At 41.5% G+C, this 19,020-nt stretch overlaps 1 protein-coding gene across 2 annotated transcripts; it reads left to right on the forward strand.

Moving 5' to 3' along the window:
- The first annotated feature begins 12,262 nt into the window (after positions 1 to 12,262).
- LOC122053017 (RNA-directed DNA methylation 4-like) lies at positions 12,263 to 18,623 on the forward strand. 2 transcript variants are annotated; one of them, XM_042614837.1, is made up of 10 exons: positions 12,263 to 12,445; positions 12,558 to 12,641; positions 13,808 to 13,896; positions 14,996 to 15,073; positions 16,308 to 16,349; positions 17,185 to 17,333; positions 17,410 to 17,519; positions 17,948 to 18,020; positions 18,100 to 18,170; positions 18,251 to 18,623. In XM_042614837.1, exons 1-10 carry the CDS (start codon positions 12,274 to 12,276, stop codon positions 18,412 to 18,414), a joined length of 1,032 nt encoding a protein of 343 aa, XP_042470771.1. In that variant the 5' UTR covers positions 12,263 to 12,273; the 3' UTR covers positions 18,415 to 18,623. The 2 variants fall into 2 exon arrangements, with proteins under 2 accessions (XP_042470771.1, XP_042470772.1); XM_042614838.1 differs by having other exon boundaries at positions 14,999 to 15,073.
- The last annotated feature ends 397 nt before the right edge of the window (positions 18,624 to 19,020 follow it).

Raw genomic sequence — 19,020 nt, forward strand, 5'->3', positions numbered from 1 at the left:
TCAGAATTTTTGAAAATTTTTCGGGAATTTTTCAGAGCTCGTATGGACTGATTCAAAGAGGAACGTATGTTTTGTTGTTCTTTAGGTAGAAGTCGACAGATAGCTCGATATCCTCATCTTTTCACTTGATGTATGTGATTTAATTTACCGTTCAGCATTTATACTCTTCACCTGTTGTTAGTACTTGCTGATGGTAGATGACGAAATTTGGGGACCAAATTTTTATTAGTGGGGGAGAATGTAAAATACCGAAAAATAGAGAATAATAATAAGGGAATTTTTCAGAATTTTTGGAAATTTTTCGGGAATTTTTCGGAGCTCGTATGGACTGATTGTTTCAGATTGTCCGCCATACAGGGGAGATGCTGTCGAAATTTCTTCGGACAGGGACTCATCCGGGGCGTGACATAACTAGCTCGTTAACACCGATCGTCATAGGCCATCCGATCGAGCAAGTCTCTTTGGCGGCACACATCGATCGAATGGAAGGACTCACTTTCCCGAACGACTAGAGGATCGCACTGATAGAATTCTTGCGGTTAGGAATGACATCGTCCGATCGGGAGGAAGCTCGATTATTGAAAAAAAGGTCTGGGCGATTCACTATAATCAAAGACTAGTTGCACAAGAAAGCCTTCCCCCGACCCCTACTCAAATGCGTCGGACCAGAAGACGTCGATTACATTCTGAAGGAGATACACCAAGGCGCTTGCGGGGGTCACCCAGGCATCCATACGTTGGCCCAGAAAATACTGCTGGCCGACCCTCCAGGAGGACGCCGCTCGGACCGTGGCTACCTGTTTATCTTGCCAGAAATACCACCACATGCCACACTGACCAACTGAGGAAATGAAAGCATCTACGGTAGCGTGTCTGTTCGATCAATGGGGCATGTATATCATGGGGCCTTTCCCTATGGCAACCAGTTACTGGAAGTTCCTGCTCGTCGCGGTGGACTACTTCTCCAAATGAGTAGAAGTCGAGCCCCTATCCAAGATAACCGAGCAGATGGTCATGAAGTTCGTATGGCAGAACATCATCTGCCGGTTCGACATTCCTTTCAAGGTCGTGGAAAAGCTCCGCTAGGGTGCTTATTATCTCGAGGACGAGACGGGTAGGTGACTCGAACGACCATGGAGTGCAAGCCATCTCCAACTCTATCGGGTTGGATGAGAGGTGTGCAAGTGTAGAAGTGTATTTATACATTTTTATACGTCCTATTGAGCTGCGACCTTAAATCCTAGTCTCCACCAACGGTCGAGCAGCGACCTTAAACCCAAGTCCTCACCAAATCGTCGAGCGGCGATGTTAAACGCGTGTCTCCACCAATGGTCGAGTGACGACCTTAAACCCAAGTCCTCACTAAATCGTCGAGCGGCGACGTTAAATGCGTGTCTCCACCAACGGTCAAGCGACGACCTTAAACCCTAGTCTCCACCAACGGTCGAGCGGCGACCTTAAACCCAAATCCTCACCAAATCGTCGAGTGGCAACATTAAACGCATGTCTCCACCAATGGTTGAGCGGAGACCTTAAACCCTAGTCTCCACCAACAGTCGAGCGGCGACCTTAAACCTTAGTCTCCACCAACGGTCGAGCGACGACCTTAAACCCTCATCTCCATCAACGGTCGAGCAGCGACCTTAAATGCGAGTCTCCATCAACGGTCGAGCGACAACCTTAAACGCGAGTCTCCATCAACGGTCGAGCGGCGACCTTAAATCCGAGTCTTCACTGCAACCTTAAATTCGAGTCTTCACTGCGACCTTAAACGCGAGTCTCCATCAACGGTCGAGCGGCGATCTTAAATCTGAGTCTTCACTGCGACCTTAAACACGAATCTTCACCAAATCGTCGAGCGGCGACATTAAACTCGAGTCCCTAACAAATCGCCGAGCGACAATGATTAAACACGGGCCAACTAGACAAGCGGCGATGACAGACCCAACACTACACAGTCTGTCGAACGATTGTAGATAAGGGTTGCCCGAAAACTCCCAAAAGGGCAAATGAAGGACCCGTTTGAGAGAATGCCGCAAAACACTTCAGGGCCAGTGACGGGAAAAGAAAGGCGAATCAAGTGGGGCGCGTATAAAAATCACGACCAGACGGAGGAGATATGAGATCACAAGGCGGCTAAAAGAAGACTAAAATGCGAAAACAATAAGAAGAAAAAGTCATGCCGACCGGCAGATCATGCATTTATACTTGCAAAAGCTTACAAAAGGATTACAGAATTCAAGCACTCAGCCTCACTCTAGGTAATCGAACACGTCATCAGGCAGAGTGGTTGTAAGCTTGTCTCGACTTATGACTTTGCCCGTCACAGCGGCCGACAAGTGGCCCCCCTCATGAAGCTGGCCGACCGTCCCTTCGATCGCTAGATCAAAAAGGAGGAGGGCCTAATGAGCGAATCTATTCAGAACGCATCCGAGCGAAGGTAGGCCTGCTTCATGACTTCAAACCTGCTCCCTTCGGCGTCCTGGTAGGTGCGGAGGGCCGCCCGGGAGCCCTCCAGCTCGCCCTTAGCAGTGGCTACTTGGTCCCGAAGGAATTTTTCTTCAGTCAAGCGACTGTTCCACTCGGTCACCATGAAATCTTTGGCCTCCTTGAGCTTCTGGGCGAGCTTCCTATCCTCCTGGTTCTTTAGCTCAAGGTCGTTGATGGCCCGCTGCTTCCGGGCGGTGGGCGGCTCGATCTTCTTATCGAAGGTGGCGACTTGTTTCTTGTATTGGGTCAGCATCACCTCCTAGTAGGCAGACTTTTTCTGCTCAGCCTCCAAAAGCTTGTTACTCTTCTCCAGGTCGGCCTTGAGTCTCTCAACCTCGGAGAGAGGTGGTCCTTGGGAGGAAGAGGCGCCGCTCGAGACCTTGAGCTTCCGAAACTCATCCTCTAAGTAAGATAGTCTGTGGCACATGACCAGACTCTCCACCCAGTACTGTAGGTAAACAAAAAAAGATTAGGGTTCGAGCGAAGGTGAACCATGAATTTACAATAAAGAGCTTACCCCGGTAGCCATTTGGGTATGGCTGTTGGCCAAGGCGCCTGGAGGGAGCATCATTGATTGGGCTCGGGCGTCCTGCCAAACTTCGGCGAGCTACCCCCGAATAAGGATCTAGTGCTCAGGGGTCCGAGACTGGGCACTTGGCTCGCTGTAATCCTTCGTTGACAGGCGGAGGATCGCCGTGATAGAGTGTCGGCCGCCCGGAGCCGAGTGTGAGGAGGCCACTATGCCAGAAGTCGGTAGGATCCTGGACCGTTGGACTGCTACAGGCTTTGGTGGTGGAGGTTGGTAACTAAAACTAATGTCGTAAATGTTTTAGTTTTCAAATAATACCTCAGAATCTCTCTTAAACTAAGTTGGTAGAGTAGACCCTAGAATCGATTCTCAAGGACTTCATGATGCCATTAAATTCATGAATTTGATTGGCTGCATTAATCAGTAGGAATTTGTCGTATTTTATAATTACAATCCAATGAAATCAATTATTGGAAACTTCCCTTATGACTAGAAATATCACTAATTGAATTTAACTACGAGGTAGAAAAATAGATCTACAGATTACGAACCAAAGGACTAAGAATTTATCTAACAAAACTTTAAAAAGTAATAACGTAACTCAACTAAAATGAATCAAGACTTGGAATCTTAAATCTACAGTCAAATGTAATACTCTTCAAAATCAGGAACAAGAAAAAAGAAACACATTCATCATATTAATGAACATGCAAAGTCTCTAAGAATTTCAGCAGAGAAAGAAAACTTCAATTAAAGAAACAACAATAGTTTGAAAGAGGAAGAAAAGAAAAGAACCCTAGTAAGTTGGGAACCCCCAAGCACTCACCAGAGTTGACAGAATGCCACTAAAATCCAAACAAGAAAAGAACTAAATCCAGATCTAGGATCTAATCTATTTGCCGATTAATGCCACAAAATGATGAATGATAAAGAAGGAATCAACTAAAACCAATTCCCGGATCCAGTGTTCGAAGAGAGGAGTCACCGAAGTTGACAACAAGCCTCAGATCTACTCGTTATCGTCCTTCCCTTTCCTTGCTCCTCGTCTTTTTCCACCGAAGAACCAGCCACCCCAAACTCTTGTTTCCTCCTCCTTTTTATTCCGTCCTCAGATTTCAAATATCAGTTGTACGGTTTAGATCCCTCCGATCCATATTCAATGGTCTAGGTTTGCCACAAGTTGCAAATCTTGACCAGCACTTCATCCATGGCTCATATTAAATCCAAATACTAATGTAGAGCTCTGATTATTCTTCCTTATAAACCTTCAAAAATACATCAACAATTGGTTAACAAATATTCCATATTTGCTAATTAATCATCAAAGTCCAGTGAGCGATTAAAATCATTTATCATAGATAAAAGCACAATTAAAGTTTGATAAGAAACTGAAAATCTGGAAAATAAAACTAAAATATTGAAGTGAAATGACAAGTATCAGCGGTATGAAGGCCACGGGCGATGCGGCCACGGTACCTGAGGGCAACTCAGCCAAGGAAGGTGCCCAGACGGACGAGGAAGCCTCCACAATTTCAACGAGCGTGACCAGAGTCGAGGTTTCAACCCTCTCGACTGGTTGCGCCCCCGAGGCAGCAGAACGTGGAGAAGGCTCCACTCGACGCCTCTTACGCCTGGTCAAAGGCACGTCGGAGCAGGTCGATGTTGGACCCCGTGGGTGTTTTGATGTGATCAACCAAATTAGGTTAGGTCTTGTTTGTTATTTGATCCCTGTGTCTAAGTGTGCAGGAATTTAGGAGCGCAGGAAGTTGAGCGAAAGACGCAGCTAGCGAGAAGGACAGCACGGGAAGGGAGCCGACGGGCTCGGTGTGTCCGAAGGACGAAAGAGCTGCGGAAGAGTACACCAGTGGGTGAGAAGAACGTGCGCGACATTTGAAGGACGAGAAGTAGGGTCAGAAACCTACTCGAGGAGAAGGCCAAAAATTGAGTTCGGGTGAGCCCTATTTCAGTTGGCCGCAATCACCCAAGCAATCAGAGCTTCGGAAAGAGTAAACAAGTCAAAAGGAGTTGGAAAAGCTAGTTGGAGGCGCCTTCAATGAAGTACTGAAGGCACCTGCGCTGCTTGTAGGCTTGGAAGTGCCTCCATTAACTTGAAGGCGCCTTAGACTTGTCCGAGGCGCCTTCAAGAGCATTGGAGGAGCCTTCAAGGGCATTGGAGGCGCCTCAAACCCAGTCTAGTGACTGTTTGCGAAGCGGATAAAACTTTATCCGGTCAAACTCAATGGAGGCGCCTTCGACACTTGAGATAGACTTTCCAAGAGCTATATAAAGGCCCCTAGAGTTAGGAATTAATCAATTAACCCAGTATTCAATTCCTAGCAATAGTTTAGAGCTTTTAGTGTGTAAAAGGCTTCTCCACCTTCAGAGAAGGAGATCTTTCTGAGTTTTGTCATCGCATTGGATTAATAACCCCCTTGGTTGTAACCAAGTTAAATTCTCCGTCTCATCTTTATTTCTGTTAGTTTATTTTTGTATTATTATTGCATTTTTTGAGTTGAAAGAAACGAGGAGGGTATTTTTATTGTGCAGGCAATTCACCCCCCTCTTGGCGGCCCCGCTGCACCAACAAGTGGTATCAGAGCCCGACAGCCTCAAAAGGACTAACCGCTGACTGAAGCACGAAGATCAAGACAATGGCCGAAACAAACATTCATCCTCCGGAATTTGATAGAGACTTCGCTACATGGAAGCGAAGAATGGAGGTATTTTTTAAGACTAAGTTTGATATTCTTCTTATTATGAAATATGGTTTTGTAGCCCCCAAAGACTAAGAAGAATACAACTGGACGAAGAAGGAGCAAGCCGATTACGTGGCCAACGGAAAGGTGGAGTTCCACCTGCTCAACATCTTGCCATCCCAGGAGGTAAGTCGGATCGGAAGCTACGACTCCGCTAAAGACCTCTGGGAAAAATTCCTGGAGCTCCATAAAGGCACCTCAGAAGCAAAGTTAGCAAGGCGCGACATCCTCCGGACTCAGCTGACGAATCTCTGGATGAACAATGGCGAGAAGGTAGAGCAACTCCAGGTGAGAATTAAGGAGTTGATAACTCAACTAACCAATCTCGGAGAACCGGTAACGAACCGAGATTCTATCCGGTATGCGCTCAACGCCTTCCCAAGAACTCCAGAGTGGGCTTCCTTAGTAGATGCTTACTACATCTCTAAGGACTTTGAAGTAAGTACTTTAGAAAGTTTATTCTCTACATTTGAACTTCACGAATCAAGAATTGCAGAACCTAAAGAGAAGTCAAGTCTCAATGTTGCCCTACAAGCCAAGATGGACGATCCCGACTTTGAAGCATCAATTGACGAAACTGAAGTGGTATTATTGGTAAGGAAGTTGAATAAATTTGTTAAAACTAATAAATTTAGATCGCAGTCGAAGAAGCATCAACGCAACAAAAGGACAACCCGATGCTACAACTGCAATAAGAAGGGCACATCAAGGATGACTGCCTCAAATTAAAGAAAAGGGACAAGGAGAAGTCTCGAAGACCAACGTCCTCCAAACACAAGAGTCTGAAGGCTACATGGGATGAATCTTCATCCTCGGAATATGAAGTCGAAGCCTTCTCGGGATTAGCACTGATGGCTAACTATCTTTTTGAAGAAACCAGTTCGGAGATGAGCATAGATGAAGGGGGAGGATCATCAGAAGAAGAAAGCTACGATGAAGGGGGAGCATAACCAAGTGAGGTAAGTAAGGTACGTGCTCTAACCTCTACTCAGTCCTTTCAATTTATCAAAGTGCTTACGAAAGATCTAGCAAAATTAGGAAAAAAATGCTGAATTAAAATTAAACTTAGCAAAAGCATGCCCTCTAGAAATGTATGATAATTTGAAATTAGAATATGAAAAATTGAAAAATGATCATGCATGCCTAAATAAATTTCCAAAATCAAAAATTAAAATTTATGGAAAATTGAATTGGTATATTAGAAAACACTAGGGTCAACTTAGAAAAGTTCCCAAAAGTTATGTACCCCCTAAGTTTTTAAAAAATCCAGTAGGAGGGAGCCTATACTGGGTTCCAAAATCTTTGCTAGTTTAATTTCTTTTTTTAAGTTAGAGCGTATAACGAGAAAATTAAACGTTAAAATTTCTTTATGAGGCTTTGTCTAAGGAAGTGATTGTTGCTCCAATAACCAAGAAGGCCTAGTGCCTTGCCACGACCTGGAAGCCAAAATATCGAAATAAAATATTTAATTAACTTTATGGTAAAAACATTAAAATTAGAATTAAATAATGTTTTAAAAAGTTTTTCAAACATCTTTTTTAAAATTCTTCAAAAATATTTTTTTTCTCTTAAGAAAAATATTTGTTACTTAAAAAAAAAATCTCAAATAACATTTTTTTAAAGTTAAAATTTCTTCTGAAGTTAGAAAAATGTGTATTTATCTTTTTCTCAAAAAATTATCTTACCTAAGTTTTACTTATAATTTTTTTTAAAAAAAAAGATTTTTTCCTTAGAAATCATTTTGAAAATGCTGTACTTGGATTTTAAAAATCATTTTTTTACTTGATAATTATTACCCTATTCATTTTGCCGTGATCAAAGAGGGTGAAAGATAGGTACAAGATTAGGGGGAATTTTTAATATTTTTTTACTTAAAATTTATTTTTAACTTGTGTTGCAAATTCTATTGCAATCCTTATGCTTGAACTGTTAGTTTAGTAATTTCTATAAATTACTGTTTGTCTATTTTATTTCCCTAACTTGAACTTGGGTTGATGCACATCAAAAAGGGGGAGATCGTTGGACCCCGTGGGTGTTTTGATGTGATCAACCAAGTTAGGTTAGGTCCTGCTTGTTTTTTGATCCCTGTGTCTAAGTGTGCAGGAACTTAGGAGTGCAGGAAGTCGAGCGGAAGACGCAGCTAGCGAGAAGGACGGCATGAGAAGGGAGCCGACGGGCTCGGTGCGTCCGAAGGACGAAAGAGCTGCAGAAGAGCACACCAGTGGACGAGAAGAACGTGCGCGGCGTTCGAGGGACGAGAAGCCGGGTCGGAAGCCTGCTTGAGGAGAAGGCTGAAAATTAGGTTCGGGTGAGCCTTATTTCGGTTGTCCGCAATCACCCAAGTAATCGGAGCTTCGGAAGGAGTAAACAAGTCAAAAGGAACTAGAAAAGCTAGCTGGAGGCGCCTTCAACGAAGTGTTGAAGGTGCCTGCGCTGCCTGCAGGCTTGGAGGCGCCTCCATTAACTTGAAGGCGTCTCAAACCTGTCTGAGGCGCCTTCAAGGGCATTGGAGGCCCCTTAGACCCAATCTAGTGACCGTTTGCGAAGTGGATAAAGCTTTATCCGGTCAAACTCAATGAAGGCACCCTCAACCCTCTTGTAGGCGCATTCGACACTCGAGATAGACTTTTCAGGAGCTATATAAAGGCCCCTGGAGCTAGGAATTAATCAATTAACTCAATATTCAATTCCTAGCAATAGTTTAGAGCTTTCAGTGTGTAAAAGGCTTCCCCGCCTTCAGAGAAGGAGATCTTTCTGAGATTTTTCATCGCCTTGGATTAATAATCTCCTGGGTTGTAACCAAGTTAAATTCTCTGTCTCATCTTTATTTCTATTAGTTTATTTCTGTATTATTATTGCATTTTTTGAGTTGAAAGAAACGATGAGGGTATTTTTATTGTGCAAGCAATTCACTCTCCCCTTGCCGACCCCGCTGCACCAACAGCCGACCCTGAAGGTTCTTCAACAAAGATTGCAGGTCGTCGCTCCATCTGGAGCTGTGAGCTTGGAGCATCTCCTTCGCTCAGCGCATGGTTGGCCACACCTTCGCCTACTTCTGCAGGCGTCTCCCCGCTTAGCCTGAGCGGGTCTTCATGAGAGTCGACTGGTAGCTGGCCTCGGCTTGCCAGCTCTTCAGTGGCCACCACCTCGATCACAACATCCGAAAGCCTAGCTTTGCGGGACACCCGAGCTCACATCATGACTTCGGCTTCAGAAGAAAAAGAAAAATCAATTAGCATCAAAAGGAAAAGATAAAGTGGTGGTATACCTAGGCTGGTTGGCAGCCGTGTGCGGATCGGGCTGAGTCGAAAGATATAGAGAACACCCTCAAGCAGCAACTTGTGGATGTGGCACTTTTGATCAGCCAACATAGAAGCCACGTGGAGATAATTCGATTGGCTCTTATATCGCTTTAGGTCGGGCTGTGGCGCCACTTCAAGTTGTCAACGGGTCGCAAACTTTGGCCGCTCGGGGAGACGTATGAAAAAAAAAAATTCTTTCCAGTGTTTATTAGAGGTCGACATTTTGTCAAAGAAAACTAAGCCGACCCGAAACTGGAAAAGGAAGGTCCTCGACTCCGATTGCTTGGGTTAATAGAAGTAATGGAAGACCCGAGGAGTGAGGGGGATGTCGTGCAGCCGGAACAAGATAGCGATGCCACACAGCAGACGGAAGGAGTTCGGTACGAGTTAGGAGAGAGAGATGTGGAAGTATTTACAAACAGAGATAATAAAAGGATGGATGGGGAATTGCAGACCGACAACAAAATGGTCTCTGAACAGACAAATGGTGTCGGTCGGAGGATTATTGGGCTGATCGGATGGAGAAGGTAGAACGATCTCGTACTCGGGAGGGAGCTCAAAAGTATTTCTCGAAGCCTCAGCATCGTCCACATCAAATCGGGACTCCATGGTGGTGTATCAGAGTCCGGGAATGACGACCGATGGCTGCAAGGAGCTCGCCATTGCGATAGAAAGCAAAAACAACGGAGGAAATGCGAACGAAGAAGCAAAAAGATCACTGGAAAGACACCAGGAACAAGGAGAGGTTGGAAACCGAAAGTGAATAAGAGAAGGAAGCTTACGAGACGAGGATCGTCGGAGCATAAAAGGAGAAGTGGTCAACAACGCGCAGAAGGTCGCCGGAGAGCATGCACAGAATCACCGGAGAGCACAAGCGCAAGAGCACGAAGGTGAAGAAGGCGGTGAGGCGGTGAGCTCTATACCCAGGGCTTGGCCGACTGGAGCCGTCCGATCTAGGTCGCGAAAACCTATGCAAAGTTCCAACCGTTAAATTTATACCGCCAAACGTCGCCATCAATGCCTGTCACATCAAGAGTGGGACGGCTGCGAGTCTCACACGTGGTGCGCTATCACTGGGCAGCAATTAAGAGCGGCATGGAACCCCGCTCTGCATTAATGAAAAAGGATTTGCATGAATTCCAAGATATTCGGGTGACGTCAGCCGAGCTCCCGCTCGCCTAAGACAGCCAGAGGGAAAATTCTACAAGGGTAAACCTTTGTTCTTCCGATCGGATCAAAGAAGCATGATGCTCAGCTGAGTGACTACTTTTAGAAGGCCGATCGATGATGATCAAGTACAGCCTGACCAGAGTCTATACAATGATGAAGGTCGATCGGGAAGAAATCGGCGCACACTGATCCAGCCAGTCGGACTACAACCTTCTTCGACTAGATTTGAAGGGGAGGCTTGTGATGCGATGATAAGGGAGGAAGGCCCCACCACGTTACCATGGTGGAGGTCAGTGCCATGGTGGGGGTCAGTCAAGGCGGTCAAACACCCCTAGACTACCGGCCAATCGGGTAGCACGCTCGCTCGATCGGGATAAGGAAGACCCGATCCGAAATCATAACAGTTCGGCGAGGTTCCGAGCTTCCGACGCTCAGAAAGAATGCAAGGTATCTACAAGAGCACGCCGAGTGGCTTCCCCGCTCGGCCTTATATAGAGCTACAAGAATAGAGCGAATTTATGACCGAGTTATCCAAAAATAGAAGGGCAGTCGAGCGGCTTTCTCAAGATAGCGGAAGCGCCGGTCGAGCGACCTCCCTGCTCGGCCAGATAATACGCTCATCCGAGCGAGCGACTATCCCGCTCGACCCAATAAAAGACACTGCTAGCTAGATATTATCTTTTTGGAAGCATGTGCCGCTGACAGACAGCATGGTCGGTGGCTGGTTCAGATAGAAGATCGTACGGGAGAAGCTTCCACTATCACTTCAGAGATATGCTCGGCTCGTTAAGGTATTGTGTCAGGGATACTTTACTGATACATCTTTTCAGGAAAAGCTTCGAGAAGCATGCACACCTTGGGAGGCGTGCACACGTGCTACAGAAGCCCTATACAAAGGGGGGATCCAAGCTTCAGCGGAGGTATGTAATAATCTATTGTTGCTGCTACTATTCGTTACTTTGCTATGTTTCCACATATCACCGGTGACTGACTTGAGCGTCGGAAGGCCATCGTCGGGGACCCCTTCCCTGGCTCGGCACTGACGCAGCTGTGGTTGTAGGGTCTCGAGGAGTCGACACATGGTCAACCGGAGCGCTACGTCCCTAACTTTCATCACCTCGACTATCGGACAGGATTAAGATCTATCAATCGATTTTAGTTGAAATCGGCTGATGAATTTTTCAAACAGAATAAAATCGATTCGACTGGAAAAAAATCAACCAACTAATTTATTTTTTTAATCGAATTAATTTAAAGAGGGTAAAATAAAAAGTTGAATACATGATCTAGTAATTTTAAAATTATAATATGTGATTTAAATATTTTAAAAACTTATCAAGATTCGATAGATGTAGGGGTGAGCATTTAATCCGTCAAACCGACTAACCCGCTTATATCGATCCGAACTAAACCGAAAAAAAATCTGCCGGATATAGGGCCAGATGTATGGTCCTGATATTACATTATCCGATCTAGTAGGGTCGGATAATTTTTTATCCCAATAATCGAACCAACCCGATCCGCGACTCCTACTTGTAGCAACTACTGTCGATAAGTTGTTACACGTTGTAGTAGCTACTGTAGATAAATTGCTACAGGTTCTAGTAGCTATTGACGATTAACTATTACAACGTGTAATGAGTAATGTCTATTATCATTTTAAAATATTTTATTTTTTATTGTTTTATATTTATATTTTATATTTCATTGGATATAGGGTCGGATATCCATATAACTGACAATCCGTCGGATATCTGATATATAATAATCATCGGATATAGAACCGGATGTAGATCATGATATTGTATTATCTGATCTAGTAGGGTTGAATTATTTTTTATCCTAATAATCGAATTAATCCGATCTACGATCATCCCTAAATAGATGTTTTAAAAAAAAAACAACAGTTCAAACCGCTACGGCTCATTGACCGGCTCGACTCGGTTTCGGATCCTGACCGGATCCGATTCGTTGGGTCCTATAAATAACCACCGCCGAATCGCTTTCGCGAACCCTCTCCTAAACCATGTCCGGTGCTTCTCCAGCCTCAACCTCCATGGCTCCTCCGCCGACCTCAAACTCCATGACTCCTCCGCCGACCTCAACTCCAATGACTCCTCCGCCGAATTCGGTTGTCGTAAAGCCGGTGATTGTCAGGGTTAAGAGGAAGGCTTCCCAAGCTAGAATTGACGGCTTCTGTGAGTTATTCTTTCTTCCTCTGTCTTTTGTATTTTGGTTTGGATATAGTGTGGAGGGGAAGGGACAGTATGAGATAATATAGTTGTTTTTTTGGTGTTTTTGCACTAATAGGGTTGGAGATTAATGAAAAACCGCTTAAGAAACCATTCTTGGATCTTGAAAGTCTCTCTATATCTGATTCCGACACAAAAAAAGGTATGCTTGGCCCTTTCTTATGTTATTTTATCTACTGTTTTTCAATGGGATTATCATAGAGAAATTCGAAAAATGAATTCTACCTACATAAACTGTGTGTTCTTTAGTTATTAGGGATTCTGAAAGAATGAATCAAACTGAAATGGGCTAACATTTACCTCATCTGTTATTAGCTTATATCAATTTATAAATGCTGTTGAATATGAGTATGGTTTTTGTAACCATGACGCCAACAAAACAAGTTTTCAATGATTCATTGTGATGCTGCATAGCCTTTGATTTAGTATCTCTTACATACATCTGAAATTATCCTGTCTCCATGTCTTGTTCAACCACAAGAATTTCTGTTCTGGCTATGGCTAGTGTGCCCTAGTCCTACAAGAGCAGGCAGTTTGTAAATTCATCTCGGTCTTTTGTATTTTTAATATGTTCAATTTGGAAATATCTGATTCCATAGATTCATATGTTGTACTTACTTTTCCATTCCTCATTCATGAAGCAGTTTGTGCGTACAAGTGCAGACTGAAGGAAAGTGCATTTCATGAGAATTAGGCCTCGTTTCCTGTAAGAGACTAATTAGATAAAGAAAAAAGAGTAAGGAAAAAGATTCATAGAAAAAGCACTGGAAAATATTTCTCCAGTCTTCATTTTCTTAAATGGAAGAAAAAGAAGCATGGTTCCCTTTGTATCTGATGTATTGGAAGATTTTTAAACATTAGATAAAATGGAAGAGACTTGATTCTGACAGGATAATTAGAATGGTTGTGAATATTTTGTTCATCGGGTTAACAATGATGACCTACCTTGTAGTAGTTTCAACAATGGTGTTCGTATTAGGATCATTTAGGGTCCGTTTTGGCTTTGCTCTCCTTGTAAGTTGTAATTCCTGGATCATATTGGTTGAGTTTTTTATATTTTTGTGAAACAGAAGGGTAAACTTTTCTAAAATGCACAAAATGATGTAAATTTGCAAATGTAAAAGGCTATTGGAGAAACTTGAGGATTTCCTTATAAGTTTGTAACTGAATAAGTCTTACAAGTGATAGCCTTCATTTTCTGTGTTTTGATTTGTAATTCTCTGATAAGTTGCTTTGATTCACTTCCTATTTTGTGAACATAATGACTGAACATTTCTCATTAATGAGTCTTCTAAAATGCATTTTCAGAGGTGCTTGCAACTAAAAAAATGTTGGTTCACCATCTTGAGACAGTTGGACAGTCCCAGTCTATTAAAGATGCGTTGCATTCTGTTCTGGTCAGCACCTAAATACCTAACATTTGTTTCTCCATTAACACCTGTTGTCATATGGTTTGAGAAATGCTTAGATTTTAATATGGTTCCTTTTTCTTCCGCTTGTTTACATTAAGACAGTAAAGGATGCTCAAGTATTTACTGCAAATTGAGTGGCCTGATAAATTTTTTCAACATATCACTTCCTTTCTTTCTTGGAGATATGAATGCACTTTTGCCTTCTGAAATGATGTTTATCAAGATAAAGTGGTCGAACAAAGCAATGCCAAATTTTTAAGGCTTGCCTATTTCTGTCTCTGTCCTACATTTATTCTTTGTTTTTTTCGTAAAAAGGTTCTTTCATGCTTATAACTAAATATTTCCTATGGACACTTGCTGGTCCTGTCCACGTACAGAATTCTTAATTTCTTATACATCTCTTGCCTTTTATTTTTATTGATTAAAAGTTTCTTTATTGTCTTACATATTTAATTCATGTTCTGAAAGTGATGTTTTGTTTTCTCTTTTCTTAGTCCGAGTACTTCCCGAGCAAATGTTATTCACTCAATACCAATTTTCATTGAATAATAAAATATTTTATGTTTGTGAAATATGGAAGTAGGGAAAGGAACTAAAGTTCAACTTATTTAATGAAGCAAAGGTGATTTCGCTTACCTCGAGCACCCCTCATCGCCGGCCCCACAGTGAGATGAAAGGAGGTAAATTATGGTACCGAGCGGTCTCCTAGGTGGGAGGGCATTTAATCCTCAGGGGAATTAATCTCCACGGGAATCGACCCTTGCCCAATGAAGCAACTTTGTCACCTGAGTACCAACTCGGCTACACTAATGGGGGCAAAGTTTAGTTTATTTAAGCTATTATATGTGATGTATTTAACTTCTAGGAAAATTGTGAGGTTGTACTTCAACCGAGTTAGATGAATTTGGTTGAGATTTGGAACATTTTGTAATCGCCTGCATTAACTAAGAGACTATTTTTATTTATATCTCATTTATTGGCAGTTGAAAGAGCCTGCTCTTGAAGTTAAACTGCATATTTGACCCAGTAGCAACCTTCCAATAATCTGTTAGTAATCTTCTTTTCTCCTTTTTTTCCCACCCAGCAGCAATCTTCGAATAATACACAAGAGGAGTTTAAGAGGAGATCTAAGGAGCGTAGAAGTTTGCTTAAAGCTGATAAGGTAATACTGTCAATTCAATTGCTTGCATTACGCCATCAAGGAGATATCTTTCCCTTAACCTGATTTTGCTGAAATGTTCACGATTTAACTGCTACATTTGCCTTTGATTTATGGCCTCTATTATCAGCATTGCTAAACTGGCACACAATTATATGCACTTTCTTCAATGTATTCTCACACGGTTTCTACCTTAATCATAAAACTGCCAAAAGTATGTATTTTCCACAATGCAGTTCTCACTTGGAATTGATTTTTAATTATTTATATATTATATATATTTTCTATGCAGTAAAAGATGGACGATTAGGTTGCTTGAGGATTGGCACAGATTTGTACTTTGCTTTAACTGATGCATAGTCGATGCATTAATAGCTGGATTTGTTTAGATATTAGTAGCTAAAAATGAAAGTGATCATATATTGGAGGGTTTGCTTCAATACATTAATAGCTGGATTTGTTTAGATATTAGTAGCTAAAAATGAAAGTGATCGTATATTGGAGGGTTTGCTTCAATATCTAGCTAATAGCATTTAATTTCTTTCTGAGTAAGGTTAAAGCTATCTCTTTTACTACTAATATCAAGCTCATAATTTTATTACCCAAGGTTGGAACAAGTTAGTCGATAGCATTTTTTTATATGGCAAAATTGTCTCTGTCTATCTAAAATATGCTGTTTTGCAAATGCTCTAGCCTCAAATAAGACATTTTGTTGAGAGTAGGGGGGGAAATAGTGAAGAATTGCTTAGATCCTGTTCTTATTTTCTCTTATATGCTTAAACAAAATTTTCATTTAATGGTTCATTTCGGGCATGCCTTGTAAAAGACAAGTAGGCCTATATTCTCTAATTTGTGACACACCAAAGTTAGCATTTGATCAATTTGATATATTATATTGAAACTAATTAATTAAATGAGATACTTGAAAATGAGACATTGGATAAAATCCTTTCAGCCTTCTAAAATCAATAAGAAGAATTAGAGCCTACAGCCAATTAGCAGTCAACTACTCTAACACTGAGCTAACGAGGATCATTGGAAGGTTCAACCTCTTACAATACCTTTTCTCTATTGAAGCTGCAAAAGTGATTCTGGTTCTTCCCAAAATCACTTGCAAAAATAAATTATTGGTCTCTCTTTTTTTTTTACTAATGTTCCTGCCTTTGTAATTTTTTTTTGGAAAATGTACTGCTGTTTTTCTTCAAATAATAGATTAAATTGTTGTCACTTTGTGCAGAAACATGATCAATTGCTGTCTGTGGCTAGGAAAGAGCATGAGGTAGATCATTTACTTTATCATGTTACTGAATGCTTATCGCAACTTCTCCAGTTTAGATGCTTCTAAAGTGTATCTTCCATTGTTATCAATTGGAAGCAATGCACACTTGACTTTCTTGATTTTGTGTTGGATGTCTTATAATGTAACCTTTATTTTACTATTTTTGAATTAGCTTTTATTCTCTTACACATTTAGGTTCAACTATTTTGTTGGAATCATGCAACCTTAGAATTTTATAAGCGGATACACCAATTTTACATAGGACAAACAAGATCATTGATATGTGATAAGATGATTTTTCATTCTTATGATGAGTGAGAAAATGGAAGGATAGTTTTATTTTTATATACTCTTCACAAGATCATTGAAGGGGAGCCTTGGCGCAACGGTAAAGTTGTTGCTTTGTGACCAAAAGGTCACGGGTTCGAATTCTGGAAACAACCTCTTGCAAAAAAAAAGCAGGGTAAGGCTGCATACAATGGATCCTTCCCCGGGATCCCGCATAGTGGGAGCTTCGTGCACCGGGCTGTCCTTTTTTTTCACATTTGATTATCATATGTCTAGTTGTTATCTGAAAGTTAGTTGATTAATTTCCTCCCAGCCAAACCAAACCAATTGCTCTATTAGTGTCTTATAAATTCTAATCTTTTTGGTGTGGGACCGACTTGAATATCGCAAGATCATTAGAATGATTTTGACTATCAGTTGTTGTCAGTTTGCATACTTGTGTGGCTTTATCATGAGATGCTTCATCTCCAATTCATGATAATGCAATATCAGATTTTGATGATTTTATTCCCAAAATAATGTAGTTAAGTTGTATTAAATCTTATAGGATCTTGCTAGAAGTGCCCGATTTGAACAAATATGGAAGAGAAGGCGAAGCATAGATGTAGAAGAAAGCTCTTTGCGTGAAGTATATCAACTATATGATGTTGTTCAAGTTGATGCTGGGGATGAAACTCACCGAAAGCAAAAGCCCATGTAGATATAGTATTCAGTGTTTCTACTGCTGCTTTTTATCATCTCTCTGGTTTATTGTAGAGGTTTTTGAATGCAGACATGCTCCTGACGGTGATGTTGCAGTTTTGCACAACTATTTGCCACTTATAAGAGAATTCCTTCCAGAAGCTGCTGAAGAGATTGAGCATGAAATAGATACTACCGAAGGTTCCATCTTCCAATCGTCCTTATCTTCCAGTAGCAAATTGATGTTATACTTTTTTAATCTCCTTTATTGGCGAATTATCACATTATATTCTTTTGTTTTAATATGATACATTTTATTTTCTTTATTGGCTAAACAAAATCAGTATATGCACAAGAAGCGAAATATTGATATTGTTTGTTATCAGTGTAGTAATTTGATTCTTTCTTACTAGGGTAACTTAGCATCTGTTTAGAAAATTGTAACTTGCTAGTCTAACTTTAGATGCTTACAAACAAGAAGCCCAATTTACATATAGTCAAAAATCTTCCATGAGGTTTTTTATGATCTTCTTAACTTTATTTATATTCATAATATTATATATAGTTCAACTTGATTTGGTAATCTGATTCACTGCTAATTTGTTTTTCCTTTCCCCCCCCCCTAACAGACAACTTTGTTTATGACTTGTACACTGTCGGCTACAATATGGGCACAGACACGGATACATCGGAGTATCCACTGTATGAATATGGACATTTGATTACTCATAGCTTGCTGATGTATTTGAATTTTGGTATTCACTATGTATGGTTGCTGCAGTGTGCAGGTTGATGATGATGACTGTTACGATGACCCACTACAATCAGATTATGAGAGTGACGATTCAAATGGTATGTGCATATTTTCTTTTCCTTTACTCACGTCTGTCTCATGATAATGTCGCTGATTATTAATACTTGCTTATTTACAGCCGAGGACAATCCAAGGAATGATTATCCTGATGAAGAGTCATCGGAAGATGTTGAGAATGAAGACCCTTTCATTGACTTGGAAGATTCCAATTCAGATTATGAACAAGAAGAAATTTATCGTGAAGAGGAAGATGGAGAGAACTGGAGATGGGGATATCGTTGATTTGTTTACTATGCATGTGTGAAACTGAAGCAAGTTGGCCGTCTTTGGTCGGTTTGACGGTGAATGTAATAGAATACTGTCTTCATCGCTATAGAAACTAGTGTAGATGAGCCAAGTTTGAGAAAAATTCAATTTCCATACTTGCAATGCCGAAGCTGATAAGCTACTGTATTGTCTACCATGTCACATATAGATTACAATCTCTTTTAGTTCAGCTAGTTGGATGTTAATAGTGAAGGAATTTTTCGTGAACACACAAGCTTAATTTCTCCAGAACTCATAGGCTTTGTCAATTTAAGTTTTCTTTAGAGTTGAGTTCTTTCTCCTCCTAGTCGCCTATTGCCTACTCGGGCTCTTCTCCACTTGCCTTCGTGATGGAAACTTTGATCGTCCTCTGGTGTGCTCTTTCGAGAGTCAAGTCAGTGTTGGGCTATGAAATGAAATTCACAAAAACATGAGTGAGACGAAATGTTCGAGAGAGATTGTTGGTGGAGAAGAGTCGTCTCTGCGTGCACTTCCATCGGTCCTTATATAGCAGACAAAATGAGAATGGAATCTCCATGTGGATTGTCACACGAGCAAGATGGTGGTTGCAGGCTGGTCGCA

Source organism: Zingiber officinale, chromosome 3A (assembly GCF_018446385.1).
Source record: "Zingiber officinale cultivar Zhangliang chromosome 3A, Zo_v1.1, whole genome shotgun sequence".
NCBI classification, from domain to species: Eukaryota; Viridiplantae; Streptophyta; class Magnoliopsida; order Zingiberales; family Zingiberaceae; genus Zingiber; species Zingiber officinale.

Bases quoted from the DNA above. Each gene is read 5' to 3' on its own strand.
- LOC122053017 (XM_042614837.1), top strand. From the start codon at position 12,274: ATGTCCGGTGCTTCTCCAGCCTCAACCTCCATGGCTCCTCCGCCGACC. The intron at 12,642-13,807 runs GTATGCTTGGCC...ATGCATTTTCAG, and splicing joins TGATTCCGACACAAAAAAAG to AGGTGCTTGCAACTAAAAAA. The intron at 15,074-16,307 runs GTAATACTGTCA...CACTTTGTGCAG, and splicing joins GTTTGCTTAAAGCTGATAAG to AAACATGATCAATTGCTGTC.